General features: G+C 45.3%; 1 protein-coding gene across 9 annotated transcripts in view; it reads left to right on the forward strand.

Moving 5' to 3' along the window:
- Positions 1 to 17812, forward strand: part of KPNA7 (karyopherin subunit alpha 7) — a 52612-nt gene that overhangs the window by 12427 nt on the left and 22373 nt on the right. For 3 of the 9 annotated variants that reach the window (XR_010412024.1, XM_064593296.1, XM_045875797.3), the window contains exons 1-9: positions 2052 to 2382; positions 3025 to 3113; positions 4096 to 4224; positions 8085 to 8167; positions 8614 to 8882; positions 10568 to 10650; positions 12577 to 12840; positions 14277 to 14510; positions 16205 to 16387. Coding sequence is in view for 8 of the 9 variants with exons in the window: in XM_064593296.1 (XP_064449366.1) it covers positions 2328 to 2382; positions 3025 to 3113; positions 4096 to 4224; positions 8085 to 8167; positions 8614 to 8882; positions 10568 to 10650; positions 12577 to 12840; positions 14277 to 14510; positions 16205 to 16387 (1389 nt within the window). In the remaining variant the exon portion in view is untranslated. Of the gene's footprint in view, positions 1 to 2048; positions 2592 to 3024; positions 3114 to 4095; positions 4225 to 8084; positions 8168 to 8613; positions 8883 to 10567; positions 10651 to 12576; positions 12893 to 14276; positions 14511 to 16204; positions 16388 to 17812 lie in introns of those variants that run through there. The other 6 variants (XM_045875792.3, XM_045875794.3, XM_064593292.1 and 3 more) reach the window with 5 other exon arrangements.

Raw genomic sequence — 17812 nt, forward strand, 5'->3', positions numbered from 1 at the left:
TGGCTCTTGATGTCACTGGTGAAGGGTGGCAGGGTGGTGGTTCTCCTGGATGCTGCAAACAGCAATGTGAGGGAAGGAAGCACACTCTGAGCTGTGACTAGAGAAACCTGTGAAAGCCAGAAGAATTCGTTCTTCAGATTGTCCCCAAATGAATGGTTTGGCTACATCTGTGACTTTCAAACTGTTCCTTCAAGATGCCCCCCAGGGGGGTGGGTGGGGAGAGGAGGAGGACACTGTTCCCTCTGAAGTTGAGCTTTTTCTGCTTGTGCCATACTGGCCTTCCCCTTGATATTTGAAGGAAGGTAGCGCTCATCTGAACCTCTGGACCTACTTCCAAGGTTCCTTAATGGCCATTTGTTCTGGGCTGTGGCTGAAAGATGAATGGTTCTCATGGAATAGTCCTGGAGCCAGGCACTGTCTTGGGTCTCGCCAGAAACCAAAGCATTTCATCCCCTTGTACCAAACTGGCCTCGTTCTGAGGCACATTCAGAGGGTCTTGTGGACCGAGCTGGTGGGGCCGCGAACAGTGAGTGAGACAGCAGTGAAGTGGCAATGCATTAGCGGAGTATTTCAGAGGTGGCCTCCCTTGCCGGAGACCTGTGCTTTCCTATTTCCAACATCTCCTCCATGTGTTAAGCGCCACCCATGAGGGTGACTTGTTTTCCTCATCAGAACTACTTACAGACTGTTGGCTGCAAAGCTTAGTGATCCAAAGCATGGACGCAGGAGTCCGATCTAGGCTGTAGTCCTGATGCTGATGCCTGACAGCTGTGGGCACTCTGGGCTTCCGAGGGAAGCGACCTCTGAGATGGTTTCCCCATCTGCAAAATGGGGCTATCTCTACCTTACTATTTTTTTTTTTAATTTTATTTATTTTGGAGAGCGCACGCCTGAGAGTGTGTGCAAGTGGGGGGAGGGAGAGAGTCCTAAACAGACTCCCCACTGAGCACAAAGCCCAAAGCGGGGCTTGATACCATGACCTCAATATCATGACCTGAGCTGAAATCAAGAGTCAGGCGCCCCATCTCTACCTTACTATTAACATTGCTTCATTTAATCCCAAGTGTGCAGCATTCCTGGCATGTGATAAATGTGTTTTGCCCGTTACTCCCTGAACCGGGCCCTTAATACTACTCAACTCCAGATTTAGAAAATGCCATGAGCCTTATCTCTTGGAGATGTAGGGTATAGCTCCTCGCTCCAAACTAAATCTCCGTTTCCAGCTGATAACTCTCTTGACCCTGGTTATTATAGCAACTAGAAAACTCTTTTGAGCTGGTGTTTTAAAGGATGGCCTGGGGACAGCTGGCTGGCTCATTCAGTAGAGCGTGTGACCCTTGATCTCAGGGTTGTGAGTTCAAGCCTGATGTTGGGTGCGGTGCGGAGCCTACTTTAAAAAAAAAAATTTTTAAGGAGTGTTCTGATTTACTTTTTGGTCCCCCAAAGCTACTCTTCTTCCTTATAGAGCAGATTTTGAGGTTACTTAAAGGTAGATGAAAGTATAGGACATGGTTACTCTCAGTCCTGAGCTGCTTATGCCTCTGCTCTGAGGCTCAGCCCATTGGCTCTATCCAGCTGTGGGTGGCTGGTGGCACTTTGTTTAGGGACTTGTGCCCGGCCCGTTAGCTGCTGTTACCAACAGTGCCTTGGACACTATCCTTCTTTTGTTCTGACTCAAATTCCCTTCTTTTTCCTTGTCCCTTGCTGGTTCTTTGTTCTTTTGGGCCCTAGTAGGGAACATCACCAAGATTGAGTTCTTGTTCAGTCATCTCACAGAGTTCATCTCTCTTCTCAAGACCTCAGTCTTGGCTCTCTGCTTCTGGAATTCTCCTACTTGTCTACACTGTCCCATCCAAATTGATGTGTCTAAATTAGTCTTTCCTCCCGAAATTAATCCCAGCTGTTCTACATTCAAGAATAGAGTCAATAGACTCTGGTCATCTTTATCCAGTTTTCTTTTCTCTGCAGTGTAGTTTGGCTCATCCCGTGTACTTGGAAACAGATGGATACTCATTGCACCCTTGTAAGAAACGTCATTCCCCACTGCCTTGTAGAAAGTTAAAATGTGGCCTGATTTGAATAACCTCCTCTAATTAGGGACCAGCTCCCTTTGTGACCTATTACCTACCATCCTCATCCAACAAATACTTGAGTGCCTACTTACTCTATGTCATGCATCGTGAAAGGGCTGAGGAATTATACATAAGACACACATGACCCCATTGTCATTGGGGCAAAGGGAAGGAAGATGCACAAACAAGATTTTAGGTGGTGGTAAAAGCTCTGGAGAATATAAAAACCGACTGGGATGATACTTAGATTCTTAGATGGAAATTCAAAGTGTTGCTCTTGGTGAAGCAGGCTGGGGCCAGCTCACACAGGGTGGGCATCATAGAGAGTCTGAGTTTTCTTCTGAACTCAGCAGGCAGCCACTAGAGAGTTTAAAGCAGAGAAAATTATCTTTAAGAGATCACGTGGCCTCTGTGTGGAGAACAGATTGGAATACAGCAATGGTAGAAGCGGGGAGAACAGGTGGAAGGCGGTTGCCATAGAGTAGCTGGAAGATGATGGTGGCCTGGTCCGGGGTCGAGGTAATCAACCACAGAATTAGAAGGAGCGTATCATGCTTGAGACCATCGTGACCCGAGGGTTGGTGGACTGGGTGTGGGAGAAGAGGCCATCTTCCTGTCCTGGTTGGGCGCCACCATCCTGCGCATACGCTTTGTACAGAACTCCTAGGATACAGCCACATGAGAGGGTTCTGGGCTTTCCTTCCAACCTACCCTAGCCATTAAAGGCCCAGTTCAAGCGGAACTGACTCCAAGAGGTATCCCTCCCTCCTGCAGCCCAGGGCTAGCCTCTGGTTCCCATGGTGCTCGTTCCCTGTTGAGCCAGCGTGGGAATGCCTATGGAAGCTGCTCTCCCATCCACTGTGAGCCCTTCCAGGGCTTAGAGCAAGGATGGCTGTGGCATAGGAACCCGCACACTGAGCACTGACTCTCTTGATAACTGTCTTACCGGCAGGTGGTTTACTGCTTCCAGTCAATATGCCGACTTTAGATGCTCCCGAAGAGAGGCTGAGAAAATTTAAGTACCGAGGCAAAGATGCGTCTGTGAGTACCCAGCCACCACTTCACTCTATGGAGGAGCAGTGTAGTGAAAATCTCATGGTTGAAATGCATAAAAAATGGGGTGGAGCAGGGGTGGCTGGGTGGTGCAGTTGGTTTAGCATCCAACTCTTGATTTCGGCTCAGGACGTGATCTCAGGGTGGAGAGATTGAGCCCTGGTGGCTCCACACTGGGGCTGGGGCCTGCTTAAGATTCTCTCTCTCCCTACCCTTCTGCCCTTCCCCTGCTCACGTGCATGCATGCTCACGCACATGAGCACTCCTTGTCTAAAAAAAAAAAAAAATGGAGTGGAGGATCAGAAGATGGGGATGACAAAGCAAATATAGCAAAATAGAGATCTAATCTAAAGAATAGATCATTTCCCCCAGGATTCTCGATGCTACTAAAGTCTATGAGTTTCTTTTGATCCAAGAAAAAAAGGGTATGTTTTGTTTTGTTTTTAATTTTAATCTCCCTCAGTCTGGCATCCAAGTAAGACTCCTGGGACGGGATCAAGGCTTGAATGACCTGTAGACTGATCCCTAATGGTGGAAATGGTCAGGGTCATGTGGAGCATGTCTTCATGGACTTCATAGTCCCCAGCCGTGCCTGGATCCCCAAAGTTGGGAAGCCCTGACCTGCTCTTCAGGGACCAATCAGCACTGAGGAAGATGGGCTCAGACTCGGGGCAATGGGATGCTTTGCTCAGATGGCTCTGCAGCTGAGAGACTCCTGGCCTGCCAAGACTGTAGATAGGCTTCCTTCACTTTGGGAAGAAGTTTGACTATTTTCGTGGATGTGGTATAGTAGGAGAAAGCAGAAGAAGTAAACCATGCTGAGACTATTTGCTGTGTGATCTTAACTCTTCCAGCCTGTTGCATCTGTAAGAGTGAAATCTGATGCTTTGATGAGTGTTCTAAAAGCTAAATGTGGTGAAAACCTGACTTCCCTGCTCTAAGGGCTCCAATTCTTTCTTTTCCTCACCAGATGAGGCGGCAACAGCGGATGGCAGTCAGCCTGGAGCTCCGGAAGGCCAAGAAAGATGAGCAGGCCTTAAAGAGAAGAAATATCACCAATTTCTCCCCTGACCCAGCTTCTGGACAACTAACCAAAGGGGTACATTGGCAATGTGGTGTTCAGGAGAGTTGTGTGTGTGAGAAACACGTCCTTAGCAAGTTTCTCTGGCTTGAAAATGTTTTAATAGATTCAGAACTTGCAAGTTCTAATTGAGAGTCTTTGAGGAAAGGGGTGGAGAGATCATGGTTAGAGCTGAGCTGGTGGTTTCGGAAAGCTAAAGGGCATTAGGTTTGTGGCTGTGAGTTTGGGATCTGTTTTCTGAGCAGGGTGGGGTACACAAGATGCTGCTTCTAATGGAAATTCACTTACCACCACTCGGCCAGAAACAGGAAATGAGGGGTTACGAATGTTCTCTCTCTGTTAGAAGCATCCAGTCACTCAACATACAAAGTCTTGCCTGGGACCCGAATGCTGTCCTCTATCTTCCATTCCCCATCCACCCCAACTTCCCTAAGTGCAAGTTCTGGGTTGATTTGCAGGCCAACACTGTTTTTGCAAATCCTTTCTGGAATGACCTGATAGGGGAGTTTCTCTTCTTTGACTCCAATAGACTTGTATCTACATGCCTTTTATGATCTGTCACCATCTATGTCCCACCTTAGCCATCCACGTGCATCATTGCACCCTGCTGGGATTAGGACTCTTATGGGGCAGAGATGAGTTCAATCTGGGCAAGTGGGCCTGATGACACAGTAGGGGTCCTCAAACAGAATAGCTGTACACGTTCTCCAAGTTGCCTTGTGTGGTTTATTTTTTTTCTCAGTATAATGTTTTCAAGGTTTGTCCATGTTGTAACATGTGTTGGTACTTCATTCCTTTTATAGCTGATTAATACTTCATTGTATGGGGGCACCCGAGTGGCTCAGTTGGTTAAGCGACTGCCTTCGGCTCAGGTCGTGATTCTGGAATCCCAAGATCGAGTCTCACATCGGACTCCCTGCTCACTGGGGAGTCTGCTTCTCCCTCTGACCCTCCCCCTCTCGTGTTCTCTCTCTCTCTCAAATAAATAAATAAAATCTTAAAAAAATACTTCATTGTATGGATATACCACATTTTGTTTATCCATTCATTAGTTGGTGGACTTGTGTTTCCACTTTTTGGCTATTATGAATAATGCTGCTTTGTGCCCAAGTATTTGTGTGGACATATTTTCAATTCTCTTGAGCATACCTAGGAGTAGAATTGCTGGGTCCTATGATTATCCCATTTAACTCTTTGAGGAACTGCTTGTGGTAAACTGAATAGTGCCCCTTCCCCCCAAATAGCTCCATCTCCCAACCCCCAGAGCCTGTAAATGTTACCTTGTATGACAAAGGGGACTTTGTAGGTGTGATTAAGTTAAGGATCTTGAGATGGGGAGATTATTCTGGATTAGCTGGATGGGTCTGGTGTAATCACATTGGTCCTTATAATAAGGATGAAGGACAAGTTAGAGCAGAAGGTGATAGGGCCACAGAAGCAGAGATTAGCATGTTGTGCTTTGAAGATGGAGGGAGGGGATCACAAGCCAAGGAAGGCAGGTGGCCCCACTAGAAGCTGAACAAGGGAAGGAGACAGATTCTTCCTTAAGAGCCTCCAGGAGGGGCCAGCCCTGCCGTTAGTCCAGTGAAGCTGATGATGAATTTCTGACCTCCAGAACTGTGAAAGAATGTGTTGTTGGAAGCCACTAAATTTGTGGTGATTTTTACAGTAACAATAGGAAACAAATAGGTAGCCAAACTATTTCCCAAAGTAGCTGCACCATTGTACATTCTGACATTCTTGCCAACACTTGTCTGTTTTCGGATTGTAGCTATCCAGTGGGTACAAAGGGCCATATTGTTACAATTCTGACATGTTTTCCTAACAACTGATGATGATCACTTTTTGATGTGCTTATTGGCTATTTGTAGATCTTTTTGGAGAAATGTCTATTCAAACCCTTTGCTCATTTTTAAACTTGAGTAATTTGTCCTTCTACCATTGAGTTGTAAGAGTTCTTTATTCTGTCTATTCTGGAGACGAGACCCTTACCAGATATGATTTGCAGATATTTCTTCTTCTTCTGTGGATTGTCTTCTTACTTTCTTGGTGGAATCCTTGGAGAACAGAAGTTTTAAATTTTGAAACTGTTCAATTTGTCCACTTTTGTCTTTGGTTGCTTGTGATTTAGACATCATATTTAAGAATCCATTGACTGCTCAAGGTCACAAAGATTTATGTCTGTTTCCTTCTAAGAGTTTTATGGTTTTAGCTCTCATGTCTAGACCTTTGATCCATTTTGAGTAAATTTTTGTAAATGGTGTGAGTAGGGTGTGACAACTTCATTGTCCTGCATGTGGATACCTTGTTGTCCCAGCATCATAAGGCCATCCTCTCCCCATTGAATAGCCTTAAAACCCTTGTCTAACATCAATTGATCGTAAATGTGAGAGTTTGTGGACTCTGGATTCTCTTCCATTGATCAATATGTGTATCCTATGTTAGCACAACACAGACTTGATTGCTGTAGCTTTGTAGTAGGTTTTGAAATTGGGAAGTGCTTTCCAACTTAGTTCTTTTTTTTTTTTCTTTCCAAGATTATTTTGGCTATTTGGGATCTCTTACATTTCCATATAAAATTTAGAACCAACTCGTCAGTTTCTTCTATAAAGACAGCTCAGATTTTAATGGAGATTACACTGTATCTATAGATCAATTTATAAGAGTATTGCCATCTTGACAACGTTAAGTCTTCCAATTCATGATCATGGGAATTTTTTAAATTTATTAGATCCCCTCTAATTTCTTTTATAGTTTCAGCATATAAGTCATGTACTTTTGTTAAATTTATTCCCAAGTATTTTATTCTTTTTGATGTCATCGAAAATAAAATTGTTTTCTTAATTTCAACTTTGGATTGTTTATTGCTAGTATATAGAAATACAAGTGATTTTCATATGTTAATCCTGAAGCCTAGCTGAGCCTCTATTTGTGTGTGGGGGGGGATTCCTTAGGATCTCCCATATACAAGTTATTGAATTTTGCAAATAGAAATAACTTTCTTTTTCCAATCTGGATGACTTTTTTTTCTTCTTACCTAATTAGTCTGTCTAGAACTTCCAATACAATGTTGAATAAAAGCAACAAGAGTGGACGTCCTTGTCTTGTTCCTGACCTTAGGGGGGAAACTTTCCATCTTTTACTGTTAAGTATGGTGCTAGCTGTGTGGGGTTTTATTAGATGGCTTTATCAGGTTGAGGAAGGTGGCTTTTATTTCCAGATTGCTGAATGTTTATTATCATGGAAGTGTGCCTGAATTTTGCATTTTCTGAGATGATTGTCTCCTTTTCCCCCTATATCCTATTAATATGACCTACTATGCTGATGTTCATATGTTGAACTGCCCTTGCCTTCCTGGATTAAATCCCAGTTGGTCATGATGTATAATCCTGTTCATACATTGATGCATTTTGTTTCCTAGAATTCTTCTTCCTGAGATTAGGTGTTTTTCCTGAACAATCTCTTTTTGGCTCAAAGAAAACAAATTGCTACAAGCCTTTGGTCAATTTCTAGAGTTCGGAAGGTTGATCTACTTGTGTTGGTTTTCTTGTTTTTATGGAGGAGAGAATTTTTGGAGGTCCTTACTCTGCCATTTTTGCTGGTCATCACTAACATGTTCTTATTGCAGGGGTTGAAAAGGTGGTGGGGATCCAAGTGATGATAGGAATTACCCCTTCCCCAGAGCATGGGGAGTGTCCCACAGATTCATGAGACCTATAAGACCACCAAGTATTCTTCTCTCCCCTAAGGTAGACCAATGTGCAGATTAGGACATATTGTCCAAGCCAGCCTGTTCTAATCAGATAGATGGCTGGACTAGATGACCTTTATGGTTCCTGTGGGCAGAGACTCTGACTTAAATGTGTCTCTCTTTGCAGGTCAGCCTCACCCTGCAAGAAATAATCAATGGCGTGAATGCCTCAGATCCAGACCTATGTTTCCAGGCCACCCAGGAAGCCAGGTACCGCCAAACAGACTTCTGCGGTTTATAGGTTCCTAGCTAGAAATGAGCTCCAGTGGCCTATTTGGTTTTGTAGCAATGGCAAAATGCCCACACAATATAAGAGGCAAGTCCATTCAAAAGTGAGACTAAATCGTTCCTCTACATCATCCTTGAGAACAACTTAAGATATGCAAGTGTTGTCAGAGATGAATTGCTTAATTTAAATTGGCCTCTATAGGAATCTCAACTCATAGATAATACCTAAAGGGAAAAATGTTGCTTTGTCACTGCAAAGTGCTATAGACTGGATTTTAGGATATTAAGTAGCTCTGGCCCACATGTTAGTCTCATCTGATAGCTAGGAATGCCAAGAACATTTATAAAGAAGGTTCTTAATATCAGCTTCACATGACTTGTGTATGTGTGTGTGTGTTTATAATTTTTTTCCCTCTTTCATTGCAAAGGAAAATGCTGTCCCAGGAAAGGAACCCTCCTCTAAAACTGATTGTTGAAGCAGGGCTCATTCCCAGGCTGGTGGAGTTCCTGAAGTTGTCACCTCACCCCTGCTTGCAGTTCGAGGCAGCTTGGGCTCTGACCAACATTGCTTCCGGGACTTCAGAGCAGACTCAAGCCGTTGTGGAAGGTGGGGCCATCCCACCTTTGGTTGAGCTCCTGTCTTCCCCCCACATGACTGTGTGTGAACAGGCAGTGTGGGCTCTTGGTAATATAGCAGGTGAGACTCTCCCCTGGGGTGGAGGTGGCGGGGGCGCTGAAACCAGTGGGTCAGGTGTCTGGCATGCTATGCGAGTTCTTTGGGTAGATAAAGATTCAATATTCTCAGTATAAATATCTAGAAACACTGGGAAGAGTACGCCAGGCTTTTCCAAAATCCAGAGTCAATTTCAGAGGCCAATAATGAAAGTGGCGGCCAGATGATGCAGTGTGTCCCGAAGCTACAGGCTGCCTGGTGACATCTGTCAATACCAGGGTCCTGCAGCCTCAGGTCTTAATGGCTTTGGGAACAAAAGACAAGTCTTTGACTCGTGCAGTATTTAGGACAGACCCTTGCATCACCCAGGAGCCTGAAAGAATTCTACCTCCAGTGAAAGTCGCCAAGGGAACATACCAGAAAAGTGTGTGCTCAGTGTGGGGTAAAGGTCTCCCCTGTAAACGCAGTCCCAAAATGGCCTTGTGAATTCGGGGCTTGATGCTGTATTCCCTGCATGGTCCAGGAAAGCATAAATGAGGAGTTAATGCTGCAGGGTTGGAAGCTCCAGGATTCCTGGCTGAATATAAATACGATGCTCTTGGGGGGATATGAACTCAATTGGGCCCCTCAGGATTTTGACAAAGTAAGATCAGCCAAATATTAGCAGTTTCAAGTTCAGAGAATCAACAACCCACCATGACTGAGTCAGCAGAAACAAACAGTATGATTAGGCCTCCAAGGACTTCAGATACTGGGATTAGCAAACACAGAATATAAAATAAGTCTGCTTGTTAAATGCTTCCAGTAAAGGAAGCGCCTATTATATAGACTTTGTCTCTCATTTTGCTTGGTTCAGTAAGGAACAGGCAAAATTGGGTGGTGTAAAGTAACCTACGCCTTGCCTTCATGGTTGAAGAATTATAAACGTAGACTGCTAAGGTCTCAAATCGGTATTTTCGCCTGAGAAGCAGATAGCAGGTGGCTAGCATTGACTCATCTCCCAGGCTAGATTCTGAGTTGCATTTGGAAGTTTCCACCCCATGCCAGAGTCTCCTGGAAAGACCATTTGGCCTGCAATAGCCAAATTCATCTTCCCGAGAACTGTGTTGTGAAGTGCCACCAGCATCTCGAGTCTTGAGGGCACTTTCCGGGCCCATTGGCTAGCTCCTTTAGGTGTCCACAGATTGCTTATAATGGTCTCTGCTCCTTTAGGTGTCCACAGATTGCTTATAATGGCCTCTGCTCCTTTAGGTGTCCACAGATTGCTTATAATGGTCTCTGCTATGTGGTGTCTGCCTTTCATGTTTGATCTATCTACCCAACTGACATCATGGAGACCCAGGATCTAGTTCATGGCTATACTATGTACTTGTCCAGCCCAGGAATGTGTTTTGGCTTCTCACCCCTTGCACAGGGTTTTAAAAAATTAGTCACTTAGTCCAGGATTCTCTTTGCTCCCTGTTCGAATCTCACATTCTTTTTTTTTTTTTTAATTTTTAAAGACTTTATTTATTTGAGAGAAAGGGAGCGAGCGAGAGAACATGAGTGGGGTGAAGGGCAGAGGGAGAAGCAGACTCCCTGCTGATCTGGGAGCCCGATGCGGGGCTCCATCCCAGGACTCTGGGATCATGACCTGAGCCGAAGGCAGACACTTAACTGACTGAGCCACCCAGGTGTCCCCCGAATGTCACATTCTTAACTATTTGTAGGTGATGGCCCAGAATTCAGAGACCTCGTTATCTCGAGCAATGCCATTCCACATCTGGTGGCCCTCGTTTCATCAACCGTACCAGTAAGTATTTTTAAAGTAGAAGAACTAGCTAGGTAACAAGTTTCTGAAATTGGGGGAGTACGTTCAAGTTAATGCTAGGTCATACAGTTGCTGCCTTGCCCCTTAGGACAGCAATTATAAGCAAGGCCTAGGACTGAATATCACATTGGGCAGAGATGGATCCTCATTTGGCCCCAAGGGCAACAGTGCTAGTTTTTCTTCAGGGGGCATTGGAAGAGGTCCATTAAAGTTTTTCTAAGCTTACAATCCTGCAAAAGTAGGTGGGGCACAGACAGTTAATGGGTCACCAGTTCTGTTCCTAGGTACCAGGTCTAGGTTCGAAGCTTAGAGTCAAAGTTGATTGATGTGGCAACAACAGGGAACCCCCTTGGGAAAATGTTGGTTCTATATTTGCCCCAAACAAAAATGAAGGGAAGGTAGCCCTTCAAAAAGCCCAGGGAATACCCATCCCTCAAGGTGGGAGAAGACCTGACATGGTGGGACCAGTAAGAGGCTGGCATGATTGAGGAGTTTGCAAGGAGAGAGCAGAGCGAGATGACAAGTAGGATGAAGGACTTAGACATCCACCTGCTGGCAGAGGCAAGCAGGAGGTGAAGTGATCTGATCTTTTGGGAAGACCCTTCTGGCTGCTTGTACAGTGAGAGCGGAGCGAGCTGGGATGCTGCCATGCTGGACACGGGGGAGTGGAAGAAGCAAGAATGCCCTTGGTTTCCGGTTAGGTTGTTTAGATGACTGTCCTCCTAGAGAAATGGGGAAGATGGAGGGAAGAAGGAATCTGAGCGCTGGTTATACATGTTAAGTTGAAGCAAGTAAGAGGCACCATTGCAGCAACGTCAGGTGGATGGATAATGCAGTCCAGATGATTGATTGTGCGTGCATTCGTCATCCAGCTAGGCAGGATCAACTAGAGCAGGGGCCAGCTGCTTGCTTTTGTAAATAAAGTTTTACTGGAGCACAGCCATCACCATTTCTTTATACCCATGCTGTCTGTGGCTTTTGTAATGTTACAAGGGCAGAGAGGACTAGTTGCAACAGAGACCCTATGGCCCATAAAGCTGGACGTGTTTATTCTCTGGCCTTCTGCAGAAAAAGTCTGCCAACCCCTGACCTAGAGTAGAGCCTGGGACCAAGTCTCGAGGGCTCTGACAATCAGAACTCAGGCAGAGTCTGCCCAAAAGACTGAGAAGAAACAGCCCGTTTGGCAAGAGAAATGCAGGTTTGGTGTCATAGGTGCCAAGAAGAGCTTTTCCAAGGGGGGTACTAAAGACTGCCAAGAGGGGCAGTAACTTTAGGACTGAAAAGGCAGCTGTTGGATTTGGTGGCTTGGAAGAAGCCGATTTCATCACTCAATGCAAAGAAGTAGGGGCAGAAATCAGACTAGAAGGAGTGGAAGAACAAATGCAAAGCTGCAAGGTAGACAGTGAATAGAGATGCATCCTTGAGGGTGGACTCTGGAAAAATAGAAGCAGGATGATGGCTAGAGAGGTGGAGGGTCCCAGAGTGTGGGAGGGATCGGGGGGAGAGGTGATCGTGGGGATAGAATCTTCAAAGGCAAAAATGGGGTCCAGATGCGGGGTAGGAGGACTGACCCTGCAACAAAGATCAGGAATGTGGTTACCACATGTTGGTAGGGTGACTGGCTGGTGGGCAGACCAAGTAACTCCTGCTTGACATTTGTTTTGTCAGTGAAAAATGAATTGGTCATCAGCTGAGTCAAGGGGCGGGGGTGGATTTTTGAAGAATACAAGGAAACCTCCACCTAACATTTGGTCTGCCTAGTATGCATCACTATCGAGAACAGATTCTGCATGAAGCTCAAACGCTTTGCTTCATGCTGGTTAATAATATTGATCAGGGATGGCAAAGACACAGGCCATTGGCATTTTTCCTCCTTTGCACCCGTTGCTGGAAGCAGTCTCATTACAGATCACGTTTCTGCGGAACATCACGTGGACCTTGTCCAACTTGTGCCGAAACAAGAACCCTTACCCTTCTGTGAAAGCCGTGAAGCAGATGTTGCCCGTCCTATCCCACCTCCTGCAGCACCAAGACAGCGAGGTTCTCTCGGACACCTGCTGGGCCCTGTCCTACCTCACTGATGGCTCCAATGAGCGCATCGGCCAAGTGGTCAACACAGGGGTCCTGCCCAGGCTGGTCCAGCTCATGAGCAGCTCGGAGCTCAATGTCTTGGTAAACGTCCCTGGTCCTGTCTGTCTCTGTCTGGGCCTTCAGACGAGAATGTGTGAGTCATACTTCCTTGAACAAGACCTCTCCCAGTCCCGGTCTTCCACAGTTGGGTCTCATACTTTATCTAGAACAAAGCTTGTCATCTACATTTCCCTGGTCTCTGCTACTCTCTAGCTAAAGACTTGAATCTATTTTGATCTGAAGTCCTAGTGGATGTTAAATAACTCACTTGTCTTAATCTGATAACTAGAAAAACTAGACAAGCACCAAATTAAAATAATCCCTCCACTCAGTAAACTATTCTTTTGTGGCCTTTCCTTCTAGGGGTCTGTGCATGTGGATGTTAACAAGTTGGCTAATACAGTGTGTGTGTGCGCGCGCGCACATTTGTGTATAAACATAAAGCTTGTTGTAACATTTGAATTTCTTACTCAAGGATAAAAAAAATCCCTCTTATCCTCTCCCCAGTTTGTTATTAGACCACTTCAGCATAGGTAAAATGAAAACAAAACAAAACAAAACATCAAATACTTTGCTATGATATGAAACGTGTCCCTTACATAATACGCTTCTTGAAGATATGCCTTGAAACGTGGGCGGCCCTTTTGATTTCTGTGGCTAATGTTGTATATTTATGCAACCTTAGTGATCATCTATGCCTAGATTAGCATAGTATTCCTCAGACGTCAAGGTTAGTTTGGGGATAGTATTGGGGAGAGGGAGGGTACAAGAAGAATATAAGAAGCTGCTTGTCCTGAGGGGTCTAGGGCCCATTTGGAGTCGTCCTGCCAAGGCTGTGATGGGCCTACAGCACTGTTTCACCTCTCGCTTGAGTAGCAAATAAACCCAGCATAAAAGGCTAGGAAAACTCTCGAACTGTCGATGGTCTGTGTGGGGGTGGTCACTGCGGTGCAGAGAAACCAAAATAAATGCACAGTCAGCCCTCAGAGGATGGTTGTCTTGAGCCCAATTGCAGATCCATCCTGGGGACCTTCAGAGTAGAGAGGGAGTTTGTGAATACAACAACAACAAAAAATGCCGTTGGGCTCTCATTAGCTCCAATTAAATATACAACAGAAACTTGCTAAATACAAATTCAGTAGAAGTTATTACATTATAAACCCTATAATCAACTTAGGGATATTCCCAGTGTAAGGATACAAAAAGGACAGCATTATTTCTTAATAAAGGCATCCCTGGACCTCTATCTTACGTGAGCCGGAACTATTGAGAGGCTAGCAAGTACCTTTAAACTATGCAAATGGCCATGGATGTGCTGAATTAATAGGGATCATGGATTTAGTCGTTATTCACGGGTTTCCTGAGCGCCATCAACATAGCGTGACGAACATGGGGGAATGTGCAGAGCTTGGTGATGGTTCCCTTCTGTTACGGTAAGTTTGCAATGCTTGGTTACATGTATAGCCTTGCTCTTCCAGACCCCCTCCCTCCGCACCGTGGGGAACATCGTCACGGGAACGGATCACCAGACCCAGGTGGCCATCGACGCGGGCATGCTGCACGTGTTGCCCCAGCTCCTGATGCACCCCAGGTCCTCCATCCAGAAGGAAGCAGCTTGGGCCTTGAGCAACGTGGCTGCAGGGCCTCGCCAGCACATCCAGCGGCTGATAGCTTGCGGCATGCTGCCTCCTTTGGTGGCTCTGCTGAAAAACGTAAGTGGTGCGCTCCGTGTCCGTGACAAGAGGCTATTTTCCGATTGGCCCTGTGTTGAACTCCTTCAGTAATTCAGAAACAGGCTAAGAAGCAAATTGAGATCACAACAGAGCTGTGAAACCGTGGTTTCCTCACTCGCCCTGGAAACAGGAAGAGGCATCCCGTTTGGGACAAACCGTTAAAGATTTGGGAGACTTAACAGGCATTGTTCAGTGAAAAGGTGATCCCCCACAGCTCCAATATTCAGCAAAAATATTGAGCTGGTAAATACTGGCTTATCTTTAGTGTTAAAAGAATGTACCATCCACTCTACGTGCTAAAAGGGGGAGGGGTTTGTTTTGTTTTAGGAGGAAAAACCTATCAGGTTATGGTGATATTATACACTGAAGAAAGTGGCCTTTTCAGTGTAAAAATCACATCAATTAGAGTGGTAATATACACTGAAAATCCAGATGTAAAAGTGGAAATACAATAAAGCTTCCTTCTTCCTCCTGATTCCCACTTCCCTTGCCTGGGACAACTACTATCTGTCGGCGTTTCTTTTTGTCACCTTTGAATGGATGAGCTCTGTTTAAATCATTTACATGTGACACAAGCCAGGAGTGGGGCAGTCTTCCTGGGGGCGGGGAGGCAAATGGAGTAGGATGGGAAAAAGAAGCTGCTGGTGGGGTGCCTGCCCTCAGGTTAGATGGTGGGTTCCCAGGTGTGCCACCCAAATCAAGGTTCAACCCAATCCATCAGACACTTCCTATCCTGTGTGCGTCCATGAGTCTGTACATATTCTAAGCAGAACGTCCAGTCTCGAGTCAAGGAGTAATCTTATTTCAAGCTGCCTTTTGAACTACAACTGGCTTGGACCCATATGTTGTTTTGGTTCTCGGTATGTTTTTGTTTTTTTTTTAAGTTGAGGTCACAGTTCTTCCCCAGCCATAAAATGGGAATAATTCCTTCTGCCCGGGGATAGAAGGATCTACAATAAATGACTCCCATATCTCTGGGCGAAGTGTTTCTTATAAATGCAAGGGATACATTGAGTGAGGTTTCAGTGGCCTTCCTCCGTCACCTCCGGGCTGGCTCAGTCCCTGAGATCACTTCTGTGTGCTCAGCTTTGTAGTGGGGAGCTTCTTGCCCATAGTTTTCCTGTGACAGAAAGACCAGAAATGTTGACCTAGGTCACTATAACCTAAAATTCCAAGCATAATGCCTATTTTCCCCATAACCTGACCTAAGGAAATGAGTCTACTTCAAACTTAAAACCTCCCTCTAAGGCCCCACAGAAGTCTGTCTGCCTACGTCTGGGCTTCTCAAAGATGCTGTCTTCTGCTCAAGAACTAGAAGCAGGATGCCAAGGTGTTCCATGTAAATTGCACAGACCATCCTGGCTGTCCCTAGCCTACCTAGGAATTGAACTAAGGGGCACCTGGGTGGCTCAGTCGTTAAGCGTCTGCCTTCGGCTCAGGTCATGATCCCAGGGTCCTGGGATCGAGTCCCACATCGGGCTCCCTACTCAGTGGGAAGCCTACTTCTCCCTCTTCCCCTCCCCCTGATTGTGTTCCTTCTCTCACTGTGTCTCTCTCTGTCAAATTAATAAATAAATAAAATCTTAAAAAAAAAAAAAAAGAAATTGAACTAAGCATCACTGTATTTAAGTTCCTCAGGATCTATAAAGAATGTATATGTTCTCTTTCTGCAGGGAGAATTTAAAGTCCAGAAAGAGGCCGTTTGGACCGTGGCTAACTTCACAACTGGAGGCACCATAGACCAGTTGATCCAGCTTGTCCACTCTGGCGTCCTGGAGCCACTGGTGAATCTGCTTACCATCCAAGACACCAAAATTGTTATCATCATCCTTGATGTTATCTCTTTTATCCTCCAGGTGAGCTGTTCTAAGCAGGTTGGTTTTTAAATAGCAGTCTCCAAATTTGAGGCATTTAATTTGGTTCTTAAAACTCACATGTGGATTCTCTTTCCACTCCTTCACCCCTCCTCCTGGTATCCTATGGGTAACAAAAACAAGAGGACTTTCAAAGAAGGTCCCTCTTCATTTTTCAAACGAGTGACTGTGTGCCCAGCATTGTTTCAGATGCTCAGGATACAACAGAACAACGTCCTTGCTCTGATTGAACTTACGTATTAATGGAGAGGGAAACAGACACAACAGCTGAGAGTTTATCTGCTAAAAGGACCGTCACTGATGGCTCAGAGTGGGGAGAGCATGGTGATCCCTTGTTTGTAGTCATCAGGAGAAACTTGTCTCAGGAAGAACATTTATGCAAAGCCCTGAGAGGAGTGAAGTGAATGAGTCTTGTGGATATCTGGGGAAGAGCACTCAGGATGAGCGGGAGCAAATGGATAGAAGGTGGTAGTCAGGCTCAGAGCATCCAGATCACATGAGGTGTGGGAGAACTTCAGCTAACTCTGAGTGAGATGGAGAAACCAATCAAAGGTTCAAAGCAGGGGAAAGAGTCCATGAACCACATGGCTGGCTCTTCTAGAAGGCTAAAACATAGGATACACTCGAAAGAGCAGCAGCAGGAATAGATCTTGAAACTGACTCCAGAGACTTGAATTAGAGATCTAGAAAGCCTTATTTCTGGAAGAAAGCCAGTGTTCATAAACCATTTGTGTCAGTTCTGTATTGCTGCATAATTGGTTACTGCCTAGTGGTCTAGAACAAACATTTATTATGTCACCTAGTTTCTGGGGTTAGGAATCTGGGGGCAGCTCAGCTGGATGGTTCTGGCTCAGGGTTTCTTGGGAGGTTTGAGGTGTCAACTGGGGCTGGTCTCATCTGAAGGCTTGATGGAGGTTGGAGGATCAGCTTCCAAGAAGGCTCACTCACATGCCTGGAAAGTTATTCTCACTACATGGACCTCTTCATAGGACCATATGTGTGTCTTCACATCATGGCGACTGGCTTCCTCTGGAACAAGTGATCTAGGAAAGCAAGATGGGAGCCCCGATGGCTTTTATAATCTACCCTTGGAAGTCATTTCAACAACATTCAATTGGTTACACAGATCAACCCCACTCAAAATGGGAGGAAACTATACAAGGGTGTTGAATACCAGGAGGTAGGGATCATCTGAGGCCATCTTGAAGGCTGGCTATATTCATTTGGTTCAGGTCCTTTTATATGCAACTAAGCTGTTTGAAAAATTTCAAAGTAACACCAGGGGACTCCTTTTAAAAGCTCACTTTAAGCATCCTTTTCATGTAACGGTCTTGGAAAGAACTGACCTGAGTCAGGAACAGATCTGAAAGAGCACCCAATTAGACACTAAGATTGAGCAAATCACAC

Source organism: Mirounga angustirostris, unplaced genomic scaffold (assembly GCF_029215605.1).
Source record: "Mirounga angustirostris isolate CCGP_5_RB_7025 unplaced genomic scaffold, mMirAng1.0.hap1 SCAF_5, whole genome shotgun sequence".
NCBI lineage: Eukaryota > Metazoa > Chordata > Mammalia > Carnivora > Phocidae > Mirounga > Mirounga angustirostris.